At 49.2% G+C, this 22183-nt stretch overlaps 1 protein-coding gene across 3 annotated transcripts in view; it reads right to left on the bottom strand.

The window, feature by feature from the left end:
- PRIMA1 (proline rich membrane anchor 1) overlaps positions 1-7894 on the bottom strand; it is a 72124-nt gene extending 64230 nt beyond the window's left edge. Inside the window, exons 1-2 of one of the 3 annotated variants that reach the window (XM_006060733.4) lie at positions 7729-7889; positions 6799-6922 (exon numbers count right to left, since the gene is read on the bottom strand). In XM_006060733.4, the coding sequence (XP_006060795.2) occupies positions 6799-6891 (93 nt within the window). In that variant the 5' untranslated portion in view covers positions 6892-6922; positions 7729-7889. Of the gene's footprint in view, positions 1-6798; positions 6923-7564; positions 7676-7728 lie in introns of those variants that run through there. The other 2 variants (XM_006060732.4, XR_003105102.3) reach the window with 2 other exon arrangements.
- Positions 7895-22183: the final 14289 nt, after the last annotated feature.

Below are 22183 nucleotides of genomic sequence, written 5' to 3'. Positions count from 1 at the left end.
CACCAACCCTGAATGCCTGTCCACAGCTCAGGGGATCCTGTGGCCACAGGGCCCTGCGCGGGAGGGCAGCCCTCCCTTCATGCTCTGGCCCTCTGCTCTGCTCTCAAAGCCCTCTTTCCGGTCCTTGGCTCCTGACTGTGCTCCCGCCTTTTGCACTGGCTGCTCCAATGGCCTGGAATTTTCTCCCACACCTTTCGCCCTGCTTTCCCATTATTCAGCTCACCTATCACCTCCTCAGGGAAGCATCTCTGACCGCCCTGGCCAGGTCATCTCGCCGTTACAAGCCCTCCTGGTACTGGATTTCACTCTACGGGACAGAAGTCCACATTGGAGTGTTTACCTAGTTCATTCTCCTGTTTACTGGACTCTACGGTCTCTGGGGTCAGGAGTCAGGCCTTTTTCCTCTCGCCATCATATCACCTAAGCAAATGCCTGAAATTCACCAGAATCCACACCTCTTGAATCGTGGGTTGGTGTTCTTTCGACTTCAGTCCCAGTCTCCCCATGTGTAAGCTACACATGGGGGAGACTACACAAAGGGGAGCAAAAGTGGGTGGGTGTTCACCTAAGGGATGCCAGCCCTGCTTGCTAGTTAGACTCTCCAGGCATCTTTAAAAGATACTCATGCCTGAGCCTCTCTCATGCCAGTCAAGTCAGAATTTCTGCAGGTGGAGCTGGGCATGCGAATTTTGTTGAAGCATCCTGGGTTAAACTTCCAGTGCGTAGCCAGTGAGAGAATGGCTGGTTTAGACCCACTCTCAGCATCCCTCATGGCAGACAGCCATACATCTTTGAGCCTAGTATTTTCTGTCTGTCCTGGAAAACAGCTGATTTAAAGACATGAAGGAAGGAGTTGGTGGTCACCTGCTACCTCAGGGAGGGCCACAGTTCATTTCTCTGGCTGTCATCTCCCATGAATACAAACCCACGACCTCAGTTTCTCTGCAACCGGCCAGGGTAGGCCTGCCTTTGGAGGCCAGTGTAGACCCTCTGCTGCACGTGTCCTGGGCTGGCAGAGACAGCCAGCAGGGCTCGGCTGCTCCCTTGACATGTAGCAGAAGTGAACAGGATGGGTAATGGCACCAGGAGGTGGACTGATTTACAGCCCTGACTGAATATCTACAAGGCCATGAAGCTCCTGCTCACCACCTTTTAGTGTTTTTAAAGGACCACTGACTGCATTTCAAACCCTGGAAGGCCATCTTATCTTGCAAGAACATATCATCAGATGGTGAGCCTTTTCTCGGTTGTCTTATGGAGACGATGAACTCCTTAGACGTCACGGCCAAACCACTGGCTTCTCCCCCAGCGCAGTGGTCAGCCCTCTCATCACCCATCATGGAAACTGTTCTCTGGATTCCGACCTTCCAAGACCCTGGGGCCTGCGTGAAAGCTCCCTTTTCCCAACCGCTGGTCTCTGAGATCGCTTCTACACTGAACTCCACCAAGTGCGTGAACATCAAGCAATGCCGTTGCCAAAGCAATCACTTCTGCACCCTCCAAGGTGCAGTTCACACGAGAAGGTTCACGACGAGCACGTTTGTTTAACCTGGCCCAACCCAGTGACCTATTTCTGTGAGAGGCTAGGAGGGCACAGATGGATCAGAGGGCTTCATGTGATGAAATTACAAGCAGAGAAACCAGGACGGAGTTTCGAGGCGGAAGGGGGCGGGGAAGTGAAGGCACACCCTACATCTTAAACATCTGGTCTCTGGAATCACGGTCCCACTGAAAAGGGAGTGAGCACAACTGCTTAACCAACCATAAGGACACACTAATATTGTCACCACCCTATTAGCCAGCCTGGGTGGGCTATCCTCCCGGAGGCGGGGGCCCACTTGGGTTCCTCACTGGTTTGGACCAGTACAAGCCTGTGGCCGCTGAAGCTCCCTTGACTGACAGCGGGTAACACAGGCCCTGCATCCACATCTGTATATCCTTCAGGCCCAGCTCTTACACGGTCTTCCTGGGCAAGCCATCCTGAAGCCCACAGCCCCCAGAATTAGACCCAGCTACCCAGTGCTGCCCCTTCACTTCATAAACCCTCTTCTCTGCGGCACTTTCCCCCCCTGTTACGTAATGTCTGTCTCTGCACCACCCGCCACCCCCCCACCCCAACCAGACACACACACACACACTAAGTTGTGAGCATCTTGGAACAGAAAGGCAGGTGGGTCTGTGCTTTATGATTCCTGATGGAACATGATTTCCTGAGCCCTACTGTGTGTCAGTCATGGGACACAGGCACTGATTCCACCACGAGAATAACTGAGAGATGGAGCTGGTATCATTCATACTTATAGGAGGACATGCTGGGCAAGGCTAAGTGATGGACCAGAGTTGCACCGGGCCCGACACTCAGCTGGTGCTCAGTGCAAACGTGTGCTGTGGAAGGTCTGCCCAGCAGTGGAGAAACATGGAACCTACCCCGGACCCCAGCTCCAGGATCACTAGTTCCGTGGATTGGCAGTGTTTTGTTTAGACCAGTAAAGAGGAATCCTCAATACCACACGCTTGTCTCAATCCCTGGCCTGGTTGGGTTACATCCTGGGAAGTCTCACAGGAGAGTAAACTTGCCCCTGAAGTCACCTGCTCTTCGCTGGACTTGACCAAGAAGGAGCAGAGGCCCAGAGAGGGACAATGACCCACCTAAAGCCTGCATCGTGACTTCCTGTGGCCGCTTTTTATTCCAGTTTTACCATCACCTGCCTTCCTTTCCCCGCTCTGCAGTGTTCTCCTGAGGCCAGAATCCTGAGGTCCAGAGAGGCCCCGAGAGGTCCCGCAGTCACCTGCATTTGGTCCCTGGCACAGTAGTCTGGGGAACACGGGGCTCGTGGCAGCCAGTTCCCACACCTGGCCTCCTCAGGAGTCCCTGACTCCATCCACTTCTCATTCCACGGCCACAGCCCTAAACCAAGGCACCACCACGTCTTCACAGCTCCCTCGCCTCTCTCCAGGCAAACTATAGGACACCCTGTAAAAGTTTTAGGTAAATAATAAACACTTTTAAGTATAAATATGTTCCAAAGATTGTATGGAGTGTACCTATGTTCAAGAATAATCCATTGTCTATCTGAAAATTTAACTGGACAGTCTATATTCTTTTTAAAGATGTGGACCTTTTTTTAAAGCCTGTATTGAACTTGTTACAATATCGCCTCTCTTTCACGTGTTGATTTTTTGGCCACCAGGCATGTAGGATCTTAACTCTCCGACCAAGAACTAAAACCACACCCCCTGCCTTGGAAGGCAAAGTCTTAACCACTGGTTCACAACGGAAGTCCCCAGCTTGTGTTTTTATTTGCTAAATCTGGCAGCCTGACTCTCATCACCCCTTGCCTCAATCCTTCCCTGAATCCTAATCTTCTGTTGAAGCTGGTTGGAGATTTCTAAAATGCTAATTTAAGACTGTGTCATCTCTTTCTTAGAAAAACTTTCCCTGGCCCCCAAAGTCTTCAGGATCAAGCCCAAACTGTAGGACACGATGTTAGTGGCTTACAACAGAGGCCTCACCTGGGGAACCCCTCCCCGGGGTTCTTCCAGTGCCCTGCCCTCTCCTCCCACTGGGGGGCTGTTCCCTCCAGTCTGGACACTTCACTCAACTCACAGCTGCATCCTGACTCCTGACTTCTCGTTCCTGTCTCGGCTAAAGCACTGTACCTACATTTTCTCTGGATCTTCTACCAGCTCCCATCTCGAAGCTATTTGCTCCTACCAAGCGTACTTGCCTACCATGACTTGTTTAACAATCTCTCCAGTTGCTAGACTGTCAGTGCCATGAAGGCAGGGACCACTACATTTCCCTTGCCCTTAACACAGGGCCTGGCAAACAGTAGGTGCCGGATAAATGCAGCTGACTAAATAAGTGAAGCTGTAATGACTGTCCACAGGGGCGGGGGCTTGGCAATTGCTTGGGTCCGGGATGGTTCCTTGTTGCCGCTCAGAGACCCACAAGCCCGGATCTGAGCCTGTCTCTCTGACGACTGCTTTCGGAGGGCGCCCACAAAGATGATGGCTCCTGACATCTTTTATCAAGACAGGCCAGCACCACAGTAACTTGATGAGACACACTCCTGTCACACTTAATAAATTCGCCAGCCTGTCATCCTCTTCACTTGCAGAAAAAAAGGACTCATCGGGAAGTTAACTTAGAAGAACCCTAAATCACAGAAGCTCAGAAGCTCAATTCCAGACACATGAAGGAAAAAAGAGAGAAAAGGCTTAACAGTGCCCCCACCAACCTTGCGGCTATTTAATGTCATCTGACTTTAATGATTAAGTTTCTTTTCATCCAGGAAGCAGCCAGAGGCTCCGGGGCTGATCTCAAGGTTGGAATCTGGTGCTTGGAGGGGCCACACAGAGCTCTGGCTTCATCAACCATCCTGTTAATTACAGGACTTGGTTGTGCTGGCTCACACTGCCAGATGTTTACAACTCCTCCAGCAAAAAGCTCATAAAAGCATAGACCGATTTTTTTCTATTCAAGAAACTCCTGTGACGTCACACATGATAATCTCTCCACTTAAAGGGAAACACATGGCTTTGTGCACTTCAACTTTTCTCCCCTCTCTTCTTCTGAATTCAGTTCTGTTGCTCAAAAACCAGATCGATTCATTCCAAAGCCCCCTTTCCCCTTGGCTTCTCAGCCCTTATCATTTGTAGATTATTTTTCCAGTGCCTCCAGCCAAGATTTTATCCATTCTACTTGTCTGGAGGGTTTCTTTCTAATTGATTTTCACAAAAATTGATTTATATTGAGTAAGGACATCTGAAACACACACACACACACACATTTGCTGGTGGAAGTACTGCCTGGCTGAAGGACATTGCTTAAAAAAGGAGCTACTTTACAGAATTACTTCTCTTGGTGGGGGGTGTGTGGGGAGGTGTCAGGTCTCCTGTCTCTATCCTGCTAGCTCCCACAGCAGAATTCCAGTTCTTGGAGATCAACAACGTCACCATGTTGCTCTCCATACTAGCTGGAAAAGTCTCCCAGAAGAGGGCAAACTGTAAACAAATGAATATAAAAAGGAAGTGAGCTGAACGTCTGAGGTTCAGCTAAAAGTTGAATGAGAAGAACTGGTCCCAAACCGCCCAAATGTTTAGAAGTGACAAAATTCTGAATCCCGAGAAGGCACAGCTGAGTTTAATAGCTGCCGTTTCACACATTAAACAAAGCTGTCAATTCCTAAAGGAAAACAATTGTGAGTGAGACAGACGCAAGCCAGAGAAGAGAGCAGAGGATGCGGCTGGTGCTGGCGAAGGGGGGGTGTATACATCCCCCTTCCCCCACTCAAGCAGACCCACTTTCTCAAGCTCTCCACCTAGATAGGTGGTTCCAGCATTATGGCCCCTAGTTATCTCCCAGTGGTCACTAGGGCTGCCATCCCAACAGGACTGACCAAGTTCGTTCTCAGCGGGGCCCTGTCGCTTGGGACAGCTCATGAAACTTGGTGGCCTGGCAAGCAGTGTTGCCCCATCCCTTCTTCTCTGAACTGTCACCTCCTACTCGGGGCAACTATCTGAATAGTCCCCAGCCCCCAAAATGCCACCAGGAGAACATGAAGCTGCAAATATCCCAGAGTGGATATTTCAGTGTCTGAAATGGTAAAAATGTCCTCCAGACCCTACGGAACCTCTAACAATTCAAAAGTGTTGCTGGGACTATATAGCGATCAACAGAGTACCTGGCTAGCCACACAGATGAGCCATGTTACTATTGGTGACTTCCTAACATCAATAATGGCAGAAACAACGTCCATTCAGTGTTTAGTATGGTTGAGGCACCAAGCTAAACAATCTTTATCTCATCAGGTACTTATAATTGCACAGTGAGGAAGTAGAAACTAAGGTCCAGAGAGGGTAAGCACACTGCCTAAAGTTCCCCAGCTGGTAAGAGGCAGAGCTGGAGCTCAAAATTCACCGTGCGTATGTGCTAAGTCGCTTTGGTCATGTCCAATTCTTTGCAACCCCAAGGACTGCAGCCTGCCAGGCTCCTCTGTCCATGGGATTCTCCAGGCAACAATACTGGAGGGGGTTGCCAAGCCCTCCTCCAGGGGACCTTCCCAACCCAAGGAGCTGGCAACAAATTTCACCTCTTCACCATTCCAATGGACCACTGACTGTGTGTTCTGGGAAGCACCAGGGACCATCCCATCTATCCATCTCTCTGACCCTAACACAGGTCACTGGAGTTGGTGGCTATTTGGTCTCTGTCCAGGAGGCATGGTGGGCCCAGGGTGAGGATACCATCCTCCGGCAATCCTTAGAGATGGACAACACCTTCCTACATTCCCCCATCAATAGCCACTTTGCAAAATCTGCCCCACAGCCTCAGCTCCACTGTCCGCAAGAAGCACAGTCGCTTCTGTGTTGAAGTCCAGTTTAAGAAGGCTACTGTGAAGTTTTACTAAAGGCTCTGATAGGAAATCAAGAAGGTATATTCTTGGGATCATTTTTTCTTTCTAAGTTTGCCAAAGCTCTCAGGTTTCTTTCTCTGCATTTCTGCAATGGAATATTATCATCCAGAAGGCATTCCCTGTGACCTATCTGTTCCAAGGCGCTGTCCTGCAGGCCTCACTCAGCAGGCCAGGACTGAAGTCTCCTTCAGGAGTTTCTTATCTTTCCACGGCCAGAGTACCGGGAGCCGGAGCATCTTTTCTTTCCCTAAACTCGTCCCAGGACCAATCGGACGGGTAACCGCAGAAAGCCAGGGTCGTGGGACTGAAGGGACAACCACCCCCTACCCCGTCCTGCCCAGGAGGTCGTCCTGGGCGCGCAGCCCGCGCCGCCGCTCACCTGCACGAAGCCCCAGAGCGGGTGGAGCGCGCAGTGCAGCAGCAGTGACGGCCAGCAGCAACCTCGGCGCAGCACCAGATCCCGGAGGAGCATCTCGGCCCGCGGCTCGCGCTCCCGGGGCGAACTGTCAGGGGAGCAAAGCTCGAGTCAGCCGGGCTCCACGGGCACCATCCTGGTGGCGCACCCGCACCCGCAGCAGTCCGAACGCAGTGGGCACTCCCCGCACCCTGGGGCACCCTCGTGACCCAAGCCTGGCCCTTCACTCCAGCTTGCACCCTCGCCGACCCTTGGTGCACACTCACGGAGGCCGGCATTCCGGAATTCACACTCCGTCGTAGCGCACGCCCCCCAAATCCTGCGTGCGTACCTTGGCCCCAGGCACACCTCCAGAAACAGCCAAGCGCTCTTCCCGAACCCCGTGCACCTCCCCAGAAACAGTCGTGCACAACTCTCTCCCACTGTGAGCACACTTCAAACCCGGCGGGCGCCGCTCACCCTGTGTGCACACCCACAGAACCTGCCGCTCACACCCACCGACTCCTGCCCGCACACTCGCTGACCCCCGCATGTACGGCACCGTGAAATCACACGCCGCGGGCACCCTGTCTGCCCCTCCAGCCCTCACTGCGCACACTGCAACAGAGGCACCTCGGTGCGCTCCCCGCTAGCCCTCGCGCGCTCCGCCGAGCCCCGGCCTCCCGCCTCAGGGAGGGAGCTTCCCCCGCTTCTCCATCTCCGCCCGCACCCCTCCAGTGCCTCACGCCACCTTGCCTGGTGGCGGCCCCCACCGATCCTCGGCGCGGGGAAGAGAAGTCCTCGCTCGCTGCCCCCGCCCGAGGCAGAATCTGATCGCTAGCCGCCGGACGGCCCCCATTTAAAGCCAGCCGCCTCCCCAGTCCCCCGCCCTCTAGGCGGGGCCTCGGTCCTCACCCTGACGACTGCGCGGGCGCCGAGGGGCTTCACATGCCGAGGAGGAACGCCGGGCACTGGAGCAAAAGTTTGCGCGCGGCTTGGGCCTCCCGGGCGGCTGAGCCCGGGGCCCGGGCCGGGCGCGCTCGCACGGGGCGCAGGGCGCGGTGGCTCCGGGCTGCGCTTGGCCGCGCGAGGGCCGGGAGGGGCGGCACCCCGCGCCTAGGAACTGGGCGGGCTGCCGAGGCGGAGGCGGAGGGCGGGGAAAGTCTCCTCCAAGACTCCCGGAGCCGGCGGCGCGTGCCCTCCCCGGGTCCCCGCCCTTCGCGGTGGCGCCGCGCGGCTGCCCGGGGCGCGGGGGTGCCCGGGCTCTGACCGCCCCTCACGCCGGCCCGCGAGAAGCAGCAGCTAGAGGCCCTGGCCTGGAGCGCCCGCTCGGGCCGCAAGGCAGCGGGCGGAGGCCAAATAAATAACGCACGAAAAAGGAAAACAGACGTGAACAGAGCCAGAGCTCGCCCGCCTCCCGCCTGGTGCTGCGCGCCCGCCCGCGCTCTCCGCCGCCAGCGCCGCTGCAGTGATTCCTCGTCTCCATCTAGCGAGGCTATTGTGTATTGGGCGCTTAATAATTTATTTATCCACCCGCGAGGAAGAGGACTCCCAGCTCCCGAGGGGACTTGCTCCTTGCCTGCTGTCCTTTTCCCCTCCCGCCCCCCTTACAAGTTTCTTCGAGGCGGCGAGAAGGGGGTAAGGACTGACTTGCGGAGACCCCTTCTTTTGCGCTCGATCCTTGCGGACTCCCTCCCCTCCCCCGCCCCATTCCGAAGAAGGCGAAAATGCCCGGGAAGCCCGGGCTGGAGGTGCAGGCCGCCCCTCCCGGGGCCAAGTGCTGTGTTCTCCCTTCTGTGGTCCCGGGCCTGGACACCGCTCCAGCCACTACATATTGGAAGGAGTTGCCGACGGCCCCTTGGGAGGGTCTCTCCACCCTCCACCACTGCTTTTCTCAAACTCCTATTTGAGGCGAGATTGTCAACAAGTCGGTGGCGAAGTAGCCCGTTATATCTCTGAAACAAGCTGCCCCGGCCCCCGCCCCCCACCCCCCCCACCCCACCCCCACCCCTGTCCGCACCGCAGATACGCATGGCCTCTGCTCATGGGGTGGAAGCACTTGACAAGGGCTTTGATTGACTGGGTGGCCTTCCAGAGCGCCCCACTCCGTCCTCCCGCAAGGCATGGACAATCCTATTTTTAGGTGGGGTCAGGACAGTGAGCGGAGAGCCTGACATCATAGCTCATTCATCGAAGGAAAACTTACTTAGTTTCTTTCCCCCATCTCTCCAGGCACCCTTGTCACCCCATATAAATACACACTCTTTGAGTATCAGCTGCTCTGCAAACCAGCTTTCAGGCAAATTTCTTAGAGACCTCGTCTGTGCTGAGTGCTGACCCCAGGCACTTCTCCACACACTCTCTGTAGAGACAGACACATCTGAGCCAGTGAGATGCTTGGACCCAAGGGAGAATGAGGCCCTGGCCCTTCCCTCTAACAGCTTGGGGTCTGATCTAGGAGACGTCTAAATCCCTGGTGGCTCAGAGGTAAAGAATCTGCCTGCCAATGCAGGAAATGCAGGTGCGATCCCTGGGTCAGAAGATCTCCTGGAGAAGGAAATAGCAACCCACTCCAGTATTCTTGCCTGGAGAATCCCAGAGACAGAGGAGCCTGGTGGGCTGCCGTCTATGGGGTCGCACAGAGACGGACACTACTGAAGTGACTTAGCAGCAGCAGCAGCAGCCAGTATTCTTGCTTGGAAAACCCCATGGACAGAGGAGCCTGCAGGGACTACAGTTCATGGGATTGCAAAGAATCAGACATGACTGAGACTGAGCACACACTAGGAGACAGATAAAACCAGGCAGTCCACTGTCCACAGCCATGCCACTGTCCACTAGCATTCTGGTGTCAGCTATAACGTGACAAAACCACTGTAAGTGAAGGACAGAGCCATGAAGACTGGAAAGGTCAGGAAAGCCTTGCAAGACTGTGTAACCTGCCAGGAGTGGGGGAATATTACAAGCATTGGGAACCCCTTGGGCAGAGATGTGGAGATACTTGTTCATTGGTTCATTCATTCCATATATAGTCTCTGGGAATACCTACTAAGGATCAGATAGACCATTCTATACTGGGTATACGACAGTGGACAAACCAGCTGTTGTTGCCTTTAAGGAACCCACCATCTAGGGAGGAGGGAAGATAGTTTTGGTGTAGTAAGGGAGGAGCTTCCTGGATGACTTTCTTTCACCAATGGTTTAAAGCAGGAGAATGAGGCATCAAATGAGGCCTATTGATCAGCTGAGGTTAAAATAACACTCCACATTCTATTACCTTCCCATTTAAGCTAGCCAGGGTATTTGGTTAAGTCTGTGACTTCAATCTTTTCATGTGTCAGCAGCCCCTGAGGTTAATATGGAGCTCTGTGCTACTGAAAAATGTTCTTAAATCAGATTTTAATTCAATTCTTACATCTCTGTGGGGTAAATGTGATTGCCCCACTTGACAAGTTCCGAGATAAGGCTTTCCAGAATCGCACAGTTGCTCACATGGGATTCAGAAGTCTGGCCCCAAACAGAAGACTGATCCTTCAGGAGAACCTAGGTGAGTTATGCCTGCTGGAAAGCCTTGAATTATCCATTCTTGTCTTCAGTATTCCTGCACTGAACCCTGTCTGTCCATTTCTTGAGTGTCACCTGGCTCCACCTTCTCACAACTCTAACACCGTGAAATATGACGCCTCCCTAAGGGTGAAAACAAGGCTCTGTCATGGACCCCCCTCATGCCATGGCAGGACCCAGGTAGGCTTGACTCCTTTCATCCTTTCTGGACCCAGATGGAAACCCATACCTTGTCTGGGATGTCTGGGATCTGCCTACCTGGGCCAGGCATCTCTGCTCAGAAATTCAGGAAAGTGAAGCCTTGTAGCAAATTTTGAACAACAAAAGACAAGAGACGGGAAGGGCCCAGCATATGGATGGTAGCAGTTTCTTTGACCTGGCAGGAGATGTCCAGGAGACGTGATTGAGTAACTGGCAACATTTTCTTCCAAAGATGCGGCCAGCTCAGAGAACACACAACCTCATATTTACTGCCCACCTTCCTTCAATGGCTCAGTGGTATGCAGGAGACCTGCATTCAATCCCTGGGTCAGGAAGATCCCCTGGAGGAGGAAATGTCTACCCACTCCAGTATTCTTGCCTGGAGAATCCCAATGACAGAGTAGCCTGATAGGCTGTATACAGTCCATGGGGTCACAAAAGAGTCGGACACAACTGAAGTGACTTAGAGGCAGAGCAATTCCTTCCTCACTTCCTTTTTCCTTTTATCTTTCTTGTCCTAGGACTGTAGCCCTCAATAAAGTGTAAGCAAGTGATCATTGCTTCATGCTGTATCTCCTGAGAAACGAGGGACAGTGGCTACCACAAGTGCTCCAGAAAGCAAGTCTTCAGGATGAGATGTTGGAGCTGCACTTTCCATGTGTCTGGAAGCCACAGGGGCCCCATTACTGATGGGAAGCAGATCATATCAGGCATGCAGTCGACATTACTATTTCTAAAGCTTCGCCACTGGCTTAGTGAAATGAGATGGAACAGAAAGCAGGGCTATGGGAGGTCTAGTGTCCACGGCATTTGATCAATGCAAGGAAATGATAATCATAAGGATTGTGAGGTTAGGTGGCTTCTTCTGACAGTCCTAGAGGTTTTGCAAAATGCAAGTGATAGGGAACCTGTTTGCCAGATTAAGGCATGCTTTGTAAAGCTTTAAGGACACTTTCATCTCTTGACACCCACAAGGCAGACTGTGCTGAGAAGTAGACTCAGGATCTGATTGTAGGAGTGGCAAAGCTGGAAAGCATACTACACGTGCAGCCATACAGGTGTACACATCAGGGCTCTGATAGGGAAGAAGCTTGACCTTGTGATATAGAATGGGAACACTGGGGTGAACAAGCCTTAAAATCTTGGGCTGCAGGAGTAAGTGGTTCAACTAGTTGCTTACAGAAAAAAACAGTACTGAAAACTCAAAGACATGGAGGTCAGGTACGCAGTCAATGGATGAACTCATGGGAGTGGACACAAAAGATACAAGTTTCCTGCTTCATATTCATACTCACCAGGGAGCATTGATTGCCAAGGAGGCTCTCTGCAATCTGTTGGACAAGCATGACTCATCCTGTGGGAGCTCTCTCTGGCCATCTGAGTGCTCCCCTGAATGACAGCCCGATCTGCTGAAGGCTGAGCTGTGACCTCAGCTTGGAGACAACAACCTGTGGGGTTGGGCCGTTGTTCTCCTGGATGTAGTGTGAGTTGACAGGTGTGTCTCCAACAGTAAGAAGACACAAAATCTGGGAACCAAGAAGTCAGGTAGGATTGGCCCTTCTGAGCCCACCTTTCAGTGAGATTCCCTGCAGTTCCTGTGCTTCTTGCTTCTGCAAATGTAGACTTAGAAGTTGAAGCTTCCACCAATGAACAGTAAGGGTTGCACAAAACTGAAAGCTGTTCATTACTACCTGGGCACCTTGGGCTCCTTTTGCCAGTGAACCAGCAGAGAGAGGAGTTGCAATAGTGATTCGGTGATCATCCTTGATCACCGGGGATCTAGGATTGCTGTTACACACTGTCTTGTCTTGTGCTCATGCTCAGTCATGTTTGACTCTTTGCAACCCTTTGGACTATAGCCCACCAGGCTCCTTTGTCCATGGGATTTTTTCAGGCAAGAATAATGGAGTGGATTGCCATTTCCTCCTCCAGGAGATCTTCCCAACCAGGGATCTCCTGTGTCTCCTGTATTGCAGGCAGATTCTTTACCCACTGAGCTGTTGGGGAGGTTTTGTCACACAGTGAGAATAGTGCATACCTGGTGCTATGAACTGAATTATGTACACTGTCTTCTAATTCATATGGTGAAGCCATAATTCACCAGTGTGACTGTATTTGGAGAAATGGTCTTTAGGTGGAAATGAAAGTTAAATGAGGTTCTAAGGGTAGGGCCCTAATCCAACAGGATTAGTGCCCTTTCAAGAAGAGAAAGACAGATCAGAACTCACTTTCTCTCTCTCTCTCTGCATGTGCTCAGAGGAAAGGCCCTGCAAGTCAGAAAGAGAGCTTTCACCAGAAACTGACTCTGCTGGACCTTTATCTGGGACTTGCAGCCTCAAGAACTATGAGAAAATGAATTTCTATTGTTTACATCACCTGTGTTTACACAGCCTGTGGTATTTTGTTATGGCAGCTCAAGCTGATACTCTGGGATTCTCTGGAGCATCTCTGCTCAGAGATAATATGAATTGGCAGTTAAGATACCCTAAGACCCTCCAGGTTGGACAAGGCAATGGTACCCCACTCCAGTACTCTTGCCTGGAAAATCCCACGGACAGAGGAGCCTGGTAGGCTGTAATCCATGGGGTCACAAAGAGTCAGACATGACTGAGCGACTTCCCTTTCACTTTTCACTTTCATGCACTGGAGAAGGAAATGGCAACCCACTCCAGTGTTCTTACCTGGAGAATCCCAGGGACGGGGGAGCCTGGTGGGCTGCCGTCTCTGGGGTCACACAGAGTCAGACACGACTGAAGCGACTTAGCAGCAGCAGCAGCAGCAAGACCCTCCAGGTAGGAACCCCAGATCAGCTGAAAAGCTGGCCATAGAAATCTACAGTGTGGGTGGGTGAAGATGATGCAATCAATTATGGCCCTGAGACCAACAGCAGCAGTGGGACATAGCTTGGTTTGCTCATGCTTTTCTGTCTTGTTAGGAGGTTATAATTGACCACTTCAAAAATTGGACTTGCACCTTCGTTCTTAAATTGATGGCATTTTCTTCTCAAGTTAGACACAGAATAGGAGCATGTGAATGGTTTTGAATAATCCAAGGGGTGAATTGTATTGGACCCTATTTAGGCACTGGATGTTTGTTTGGCTCTATCTGCTATCACTTCATGGCAAACAGATGGGAAAACAATGGAAACAGTGACAGACTTTTTTTTTCTTGGGCTCCAAAATCACTGCAGATGGTGAGTGCAGCCATGAAATTAAAAGATGGTTGCTCCTTGCCAATAAAGGTCTGTCTAGTCAAAAATATGGTTTTTCCAGTAGTCATATATGGATGTGAGAGTTGGACCATAAAGAAGGCTGAATGTGAAGGAATTGATGCTTTTGAACTGTGGTGTTGGAGAAGACTCTTGAGAGTCCCTTGGACTGCAAGGAGATCAAACCAGTCAATCCTAAAAGAAATCAATATTCATTAGAATTACTGAATATTCATTAGAATTACTGATGCTGAAGCTCTAATACTTTGGCCACCTGAAGCGAAGAGCTGACTGATTGGAAAAGACCCTTATGCTGGGAAAGATTGAAGGCAGGAGGAGATGACAGGATGAGATGGTTAGATGGCATCACTGACTCAATGGACATGAATTTGTGCAAACTCTGGGAGACAGTGGACAGGGGATCCTGGAATGCTCTAGACATGTGGTTGCAAACAGTGGGACATGACTATGTGACTGAAGAACAATAAATCTGCTTCCTCAATGTGCTCCATAGAGAAGACAACTGTCCCATCTCCTAACACTGTGGCTGTCATTCTTCCCCAGGGCAGAGCTGAGCTTCACTGTGGCCTCCATCATGCCCACTGTGGGAGGGCCCCCAGCAGCAATGGGGCCATGCCCAGCCCAAGCAGACTCATGGAGGTTTGGGCTTCTACCACTAATTCCTTACTCATGTGGAGCCTCCCACTGTGGTGGGTGGGCTCTGACTTCCTAGCAGCTATCTATAGAGGCCAAGGAATATGACCTGAAAGTGTAGAGAGGTAACTCCCTGTGATGTGACCTTTGATCAAGGAGAGACGAGGGTCTAGGAGGATCTGGTCGATCATCCATCCCCCTGTCTCCATCCATGGCTCCATCTGGCCTATTTAAGTCTATCTTGTGTGGCTGAGCAGTTGGCTGTGTTTTCTGGCAAAATAGTGGCCAGACCAGTGTTGTTGTTTAGTCACTAAGTCGTGTCTGACTCTTTGGGACTTCATGAACTGTAGCCTGCCAGGCTCCTCTGTCCATGGGATTTCCCAGGCAAGAATACTGGGGTAGGTTGCCATTTCCTACTCCAGGGGATCTTCCTGACCCAGGGATTGAACCTGCATCTCCTGCATTGGCAGGCAGCTTCTTTACCACTGAGCCACCTGGGAAGCCCATGGTCAGACGGTGAAGGCCCCACATTTCCTCTGCTTCTTTCCTTCCCTGCCTCCCTGCCTATTTCCTCTCATTCTTTCTGACCTAGAAATGCATCTTTCCCCCACTGTCAAATGTGTCATTACATCTGCTTTACTTCCAGTTCCCATTTCTGGGGAGTTTAATGAAGTGAAGTCACTCAGTCATGTCTGACTCTTTGCGACCCCATGGACTGTAGCCTATCAGGCTCCTCTGTCCATGGGATTTTCCAGGCAAGAGTGCTGGAGTGGATTGCCATTTAGAGGCTTTGTGGACCCTGGAGGGTGTGGTCAAGTGTAGAAGATGAAGTAGGATGCCATGGCAAAACTGGATATTTCATATCTGCAACCTCTGAAGAACTGTGGCAAATTCAAGTTCAATACTTAAATTCTTTAAGTGTCTGAATGGTGCTCCTCAGGCCCCCACTCCTGTGCATCCAGGCAAATTCTAGCTGGGAAGACTTCATGCAGCTTGAGAACACCAGCTCTTGAGCTAGACTACTTGAATCTCATGAGCTGTGGAACCTTTGGAGAGTTCCCTAAACTTTAAAGCTGGCCTCCTTTCCTTTGTCTATCAAGAATTATAACAATACTTCAAGTTAGACTGCAGAATTCTTGGAAGGATTAACTGAGCTAACTCATATAAACACTTAGCCTGATGCATAGTAACTGTTTAAGGAAAGCGTCTCTAATTATTTTGAAGGATATATAAAAGGGCAAAAATGCTGCCCTTTTGCAGGAGTGCTAATTGGCATCAAGGATCTTTTTGACTAAATCACAAAGAAACAAAAGAAGCACTTTATGATCAACAAAAGAGCGCTCATTGAACCATAAAATTATGCAGTCTAATGATGTCTTGAATGCTGCAAATAAACATACAATTATTGAAAAAGACACTGGTGTTGTCCAATTGTTCATTACCTCTGCTTGAATTAAATACGTAACTGTCCATGTCATATTTTATAGGTCAGCTGTCACTCTGTCCAGAGAGGACATTTCCCTGATGGACCTCGTATGGGGGAGGGAGAACCCAAGTCTTTTCTAGGTATTGTTGTCCCAGACCTCAACTGGTCTTTCTAAGGTTGGTCCTACACTCCAACCAGTAATCTAAGAGCTGAGCTAGATTCATTATGAGGGTTCTGTGAGCAGATTTGCTTTGCCCCAAGCTCTGAGTTAAGCCCTTTCTCCAAGAACATTTTGGTCTGGATTTCTTGTAGTCAGACCTTTGGACATACAGGAGAGTCAGGAAGAACCTCAGATTTTAAACTTTTGTTAAAACCACCTTGGTCATCCTTTCTTAAATCCTAAGAAAGATCAAAGCTTTGAGGAAAAGTGTCTAGATTGAGAATGTTTTGTGGCACAGCCTGGCTCAGTGCCAACTTCCTTTGTCATGGGAGAGTCCAATCAGATATAATCCAAGAGAACACTGGGCTGGAACTGCTTGGTGGGCCACCTCTCTGGCCCAGCAGGCCAAATCTAAATGCCCACCCAGCTGGGAGAGCCCACTTCATCTCTTCTCTTCCATGTGCTGGGCCAAGCAGGAGCCATCAAGGTGAAGGAGACAAATCCTTGACTCCAAGACTGCACTTTCTAGTCAAGGGAGAAGAATCCTTACACTGAAAATAGAGCTACTTCTCTTCTCTGCTTTAAACTCAGCAAAAGATTCTCACACAGCACCCAAGCACCCCTGAGCCTTGCCACCCTCCCCCTCCCATCCACTCACCCCTTCGTATTTGATGTTTCAGCACTTCCTCCTGTTTCACATCTCCATGCCCTGTTCACCCTGGTTCCTGCACTGAGAATCCCCTCTCCTCTTGCCAACTGGACTAATTCCTATGCAGTCATCCCTTCTCCCGATCTTACACACCCCTCCATCATGGCCCTTTAATTATCAGGACATGGTCAGTCAGGGATACGACAGGGCATGGACTTAATGGAAAGAACTTGGATATTGGTGTTGCTTGACTGTAGGAGGAATATGGAAAGTTCCCTACACCTCTCTGAGTCTCTCTCTTCCTGTCTGCAAAAGAAAGATGCTGCTACTCACTTTGCTGGGTTAAGCTCAGTTCAGTTCAGTCGCTCAGTCATGTCTGACTCTTTGTGGCCGCATGGACTGCAGCTCACCAGGCTTCCCTGTCCATCACCAACTCCTGGAGCTTGCTCAAACTCATGCCCATTGAATCAGTGATGCCGGTCAATCATCTCATCCTCTGTCAGCCCCTTCTCCTGCCTTCAGTCTTTCCCAGCATCAGGGTCTTTTCCAATCAGTCAGTTCTTTGCATCAGGTGGTCAAAGTATTGGAGCTTCAGCTTCAGCATCCAGTGAATATTCAGGACTGATTTCCCTTAGGATTGACTGGTTTGATCTCCTTGCAGCCCAAGGGATTCTCAAGAGGCTTGAGAATCACCACAGTTCAAAAACATCAGTTCTTCAGTGCTCAGCTTTCTTTATGGTCCAACTCTCACATCTGTTCATGACTACTGGAAAAACCATAGCTTTGACTAGACTGCCATTTGTTGGCAAAGTAATGTCTCTGATTTATAACATACTGTCTAGGTTTCTCACAGCTTTTCTTCCAAGTTGTGAAAGAAAACGCTTGAGCAAGCATCTTTTAATTTTATGGCTGCACTCACCATCTGCAGTGGTTTTGGAGCCCAAGAAAATAAAGTCTCTTACTGTTTACATTGTTTCCCCATCTATTTGCCATGAAGGGATGGGACCAGATGCCACGATCTTAGCCTTCTGAATGTTGAGTTTTAAGCCAACTTTTTTACTCTCCTCTTTTACTTTCACCAAGGGGCTCTTTAGTTCCTCTTCACTTTCTGCCATAACTGTGGTGTCATCTGCATATCTGAGGTTATTGATATTTCTCCCAGCAATCTTGAATCCAGCTTGTGCTTCATCCAGCCCAGCATTTCACATGATGTACTCTGCATAGAAGTTAAATAAACAGGGTGACAATATACAGGCTTGACGTACTCTTTTCCCAATTTGGAACCAGTCCATTGTTCCATGTCTGGTTCTAACTGTTGCTTCTTGATCTGCATGCAGATTTCTCAAGAGGCAGGTAAGGTGGTCTTCTATTCCCATCTCTTTAAGAATTTTCCATAGTTTGTTATGATCTACACAGTCGAAGGCTTTGGCATAGTCAATAAAGCAGAAGTAGATGTTTTTCTGGAATTCTCTTGCTTTTTCTGTATTCCAGCAGATGTTGGTAATTTGATCTCTGGTTCTCTTCCTTTTCTAAATCCAGCTTGAACATCTGGAAGTTCTCAGTTCACATACTGTTGAAGCCTGGCTTGGAGAATTTTGAGCATTCCTTTGCTAGCATGTGAGATGAGTGCAATTGTGTGGTAGTTTGAGCATTCTTTGGCATTGCCTTTCTTTGGGATCGGAATGAAATCTGACCTTTTCCAGTCCTATGGCCACCGGTGAGTTTTCCAAATTTGCCAGCATATTGAATGCAGCACTTTCACAGCATTATATTTCAGGATTTGAAATAGTTAGACTGGAATCCCATCACCTCCACTAGCTTTGTTTGTAGTGGTGCTTCCTAAGGCCCACTCAGCTTCACATTCCAGGATCTAGGTGAGTGGTCACACCATCATGGTTATCTGGGTCATGAAGATCTTTTTTGTATAGTTCTTCTGTGTACTCTTGCCACTTCTGAATATCTTCTGCTTCTGTTAGGTCCATACCATTTCTGTCCTTTATTGTGCCCATCTTTGCATGAAATATTCCCTTGGTATCTCTGACTTTCTAGAAGAGATCTCTAGTCTTTCCCATTCTATTGTTTTCCTCTATTTCTTTGCATTGATCACTTAGGAAGGATTTCTTATCTATCCTTGCTCTTCTTTAGAACTCTGCACTCAGATGGATACATCTTTCCTTTTCTCCTTTGCCTTTAGCTTCTCCTCTTTTCTCAGCTATTTGTAAGTCCTCATCAGACAACAATTTTGCCTTTTTGCATTTTTTTTTCTTGGTGATGGTCTTGACCACTGCCTCTTGTACAATGTCAGGAACCTCAGTCCTTAGTTCTGCCACTCTGTCCATCAAATCTAATCCCTTGAGTCTATCTGTCTCTTCCATTGTATAATGGACCACAGCCTTGTCTAACTCAATGAAACTATGAGCCATGCTGTGAGTGCCTCCCAAGATGGATGGGTCATAGTGTAGAGTTCTGACAGAACATGGTCCACTGGAGAAGGAAACGGCAAACCACTTCAGTATTTTTGCCTCGAGAACCCCATGAACAGTATGAAAAGTCAAAGAAATATGACACTGAAAGATGAACTCCCTAGCTCAGTAGGTGCCCAATATTCTACTGGAGAAGAGTTGAGAAATAACTCCAGAAAGGATGAAGAGACAGAACCAAGTGAAAACAATGCCCAGTTATGGATGTGGCTGGTGATGGAAGTAAAGTCTGATGCTGTAAAGAACAATATTGCATAGGAACCTGGAATGTTAGGTCTATGAATCAAGGTAAATTGTAAGTGGTCAAACAGGAGATGGCAAGAGTGAACATTGACATTTTAAGACTCAGTGAACCAAAATGGACTGGAATGGGTGAATTTAATTCAGATGACCATTATATCTACAACTTTGGGCAAGAATCCCTTAGAAGAAATTGAATAGCCATCATAGTCAACAAAAAAGTCCGAAATGCAGTACTTGGATGCAGTCTCAAAAATGACAGAATGATCTCTGTTCATTTCCAAGGCAAACCATTCAATATCACAGTAATCCAAGTCTATGCCCCAACCAGTAATGCTGAAGAAGCTGAAGTTGAATGGTTCTGTGAAGGCCTACAAGACCTTCTAGAGCTAACACCAAAAAAAGATGTCCTTTTCATCATAGGGGACTGGAATGCAAAGTAGGAAGTCAAGAGATACCTGGAGTAACACACAAGTTTGGCCTTGGAGTACAAAATGAAGCAGGTCAAAGGCTAAGAGTTTTGCCAAGAGAACGCACTAGTCATAGCAAACACCTTCTTCCAACAACACAAGAGAAGACTCTACACATAACATCACCAGTTGGTCAATACTGAAATCAGATTGATTATATTATTTGCAGCCAAAGATGGAGAAGTTCTATACAGTCAGCAAAAACAAGGCTGGGAGCTGACTGTGGCTCAGATCATGAGCTCCTTATTGAAAAATTCAGACTTAGGTTGAAGAAAGTAGGGAAATTTTACTAGACCATTCAGGTATGACCTAAATCAAATCCCTTACAATTGCTGGGCTGAAGGGGGGAATATTAGAAATAATGCATATAAAGCTTTGAGCGCAGTGACTTCATAGCACAAGTCCGCAAGAAATAGTGTCCATTTTATTTAGTTGCAAGCTTGTCTCCCCTCCTAATTTTTCAGTCCTTGGGGACAGAGGTTCTGTTTTGTTTATCTTTGAGTGCAGGCACCTGGCAGCCACCAACATCTAACAGGAGCTCCATAAATATTTAGAGTGACTGTAAATCCATGCCACTGGACCTCTGTAGAAGGGTCCCCTTCACTCTCCAACCTCTTTTCTCACTGTTGCCTAGTACCCCACCCTCATCCTCCTTGCTATTTATACACTCAAGCCCAAGCCTGCTTCAAGGTCTTGGCCTGGCTGTTCCCTCTGCCTGGAACACACTTCCCCCATTTCTGCAGGGCCCAATTCTTCAAGTCTTTCAGGTCTTTGCTTGTCTGTCGTTCTTTGAACCACACCCATTCTGACCATCCTATTTAAATTGACAGCCCATGCTCACTGGCTCTCCTCATTCTCCTGAATTGTTTGATTTTTCTCAGTAATACATGTTCTTTTGTAATACAAACTTTAAAAGCTTGTTTCCTGTGGTTAGTATGTTTCTCCTCTCAGTAAGAGGTAAGCTCCTTTAGGTCAGGGAGTTGCATAGCCCTGAGCAGACACTTCCTGCGTCCTGCACCGCACACCCTCAATCCACTTCTGGTTTCAGCACAGTCGTGATGGACAGCTCCTCTGCACACTGGGATTCTCCTGTCCCCAACTCCCTACTAAGCGGCTCATCTCTACTTTTCTGCCTGAGAGTCAAGGAAAGCAGGCAGAAACCCAAAGTGAGGGGGTAAAGACTCCAGAAGGACTTGAACAAGGGAGTCACTGGAGTTTGGGACACATACCCTGGCCTGCCTTTCTTTCTTTCTTCATTTATTTAGGGCTGTGCTGGATCTTCACTGCTGTGTGCGGGCTTTCTCTAGTTGTGGGGAGTGGGGTCGACTGTCTAGTTGAGGAGCTTGGGCTTCTCATTGTGGTGGCTTGTCTTGTTTCAAGCATGGGCTCTAGACATTCAGGCTTCAGTCACTGTGGCACACGGGCTTAGTTGCTTCTAAGAAGAGAAGGCTCCTCTGAGGCTCATTCTTACAATTCCTTGGGGGACCCCAGTGGATCGAGGCCCTTTTGACTGTGGGGCTAACAGTCTTGATTAATACAGCCTTAACTGGATCCTCCCTCTTCCTTCCGGGCTCACCTCCCAAACACATCACCCACTTGAATACCGGTCTCATCTCTGCTTTTGGGAGAACCCGAGAAAGACCACTACACTCCAAGCCTACAGCATACTTGACCTATGAGGGTCTGGTACACATTTGTTGAAGAATGAACAGAAAGAGAGACAAGTTACAGAATTTTACATTTTGCATGTTGGTTTATGATGAAATATTTGGGTGACTTTTTTTTTAAATCACAAAGAGAATTTGCTGAATCTTGTTTCTTCTTGTTTACACTAGGATTTTCACAGAATGAAACTTCTGCCTGGAAACCTGGCTTTGAACTTTGTAGATTTTTTTCAGGGAATGAGTTTTTTTTCGCTATTTACTTTAGTCAGAAATGTCAGAAGCATCCAGGAGCTTGAAGATCTCCTGCTAACACCTGCCTTGACCAGCCCAGCACTCAGCTGTTTGTTATAGCTGTCCAAAGAGCATGCCTATCTTGGAGTATGATGAGAAGGATTACTTTGGTGAGTTTCTCCCTGAAATAATTGAGCTAATCCGTGCCTATTTAGGCCCTCAATCAGCATTTATAGAACACAGATTGTGTGTCAGACTTGGGCAATGGGGATCAGAAATGCCTGAGACAGAGTCCCTGACAGCCCTCCAGGAGCTCCTGGCTGGTAGGGGAGACAGTGAAGGGAGGAGATGATTATATATATGATGTGAGGGGCTGCCCTTTTGGCTCAGTGGTAAAGAATCCACCTGCTGATGCGGGAGACA

This window comes from Bubalus bubalis, chromosome 20 (genome assembly GCF_019923935.1).
Source record: "Bubalus bubalis isolate 160015118507 breed Murrah chromosome 20, NDDB_SH_1, whole genome shotgun sequence".
Classification (NCBI taxonomy): domain Eukaryota; kingdom Metazoa; phylum Chordata; class Mammalia; order Artiodactyla; family Bovidae; genus Bubalus; species Bubalus bubalis.
The sequence above is the reverse complement of the archived record's forward strand: the minus strand, read 5'-3'. Positions and strand labels throughout refer to the sequence as shown.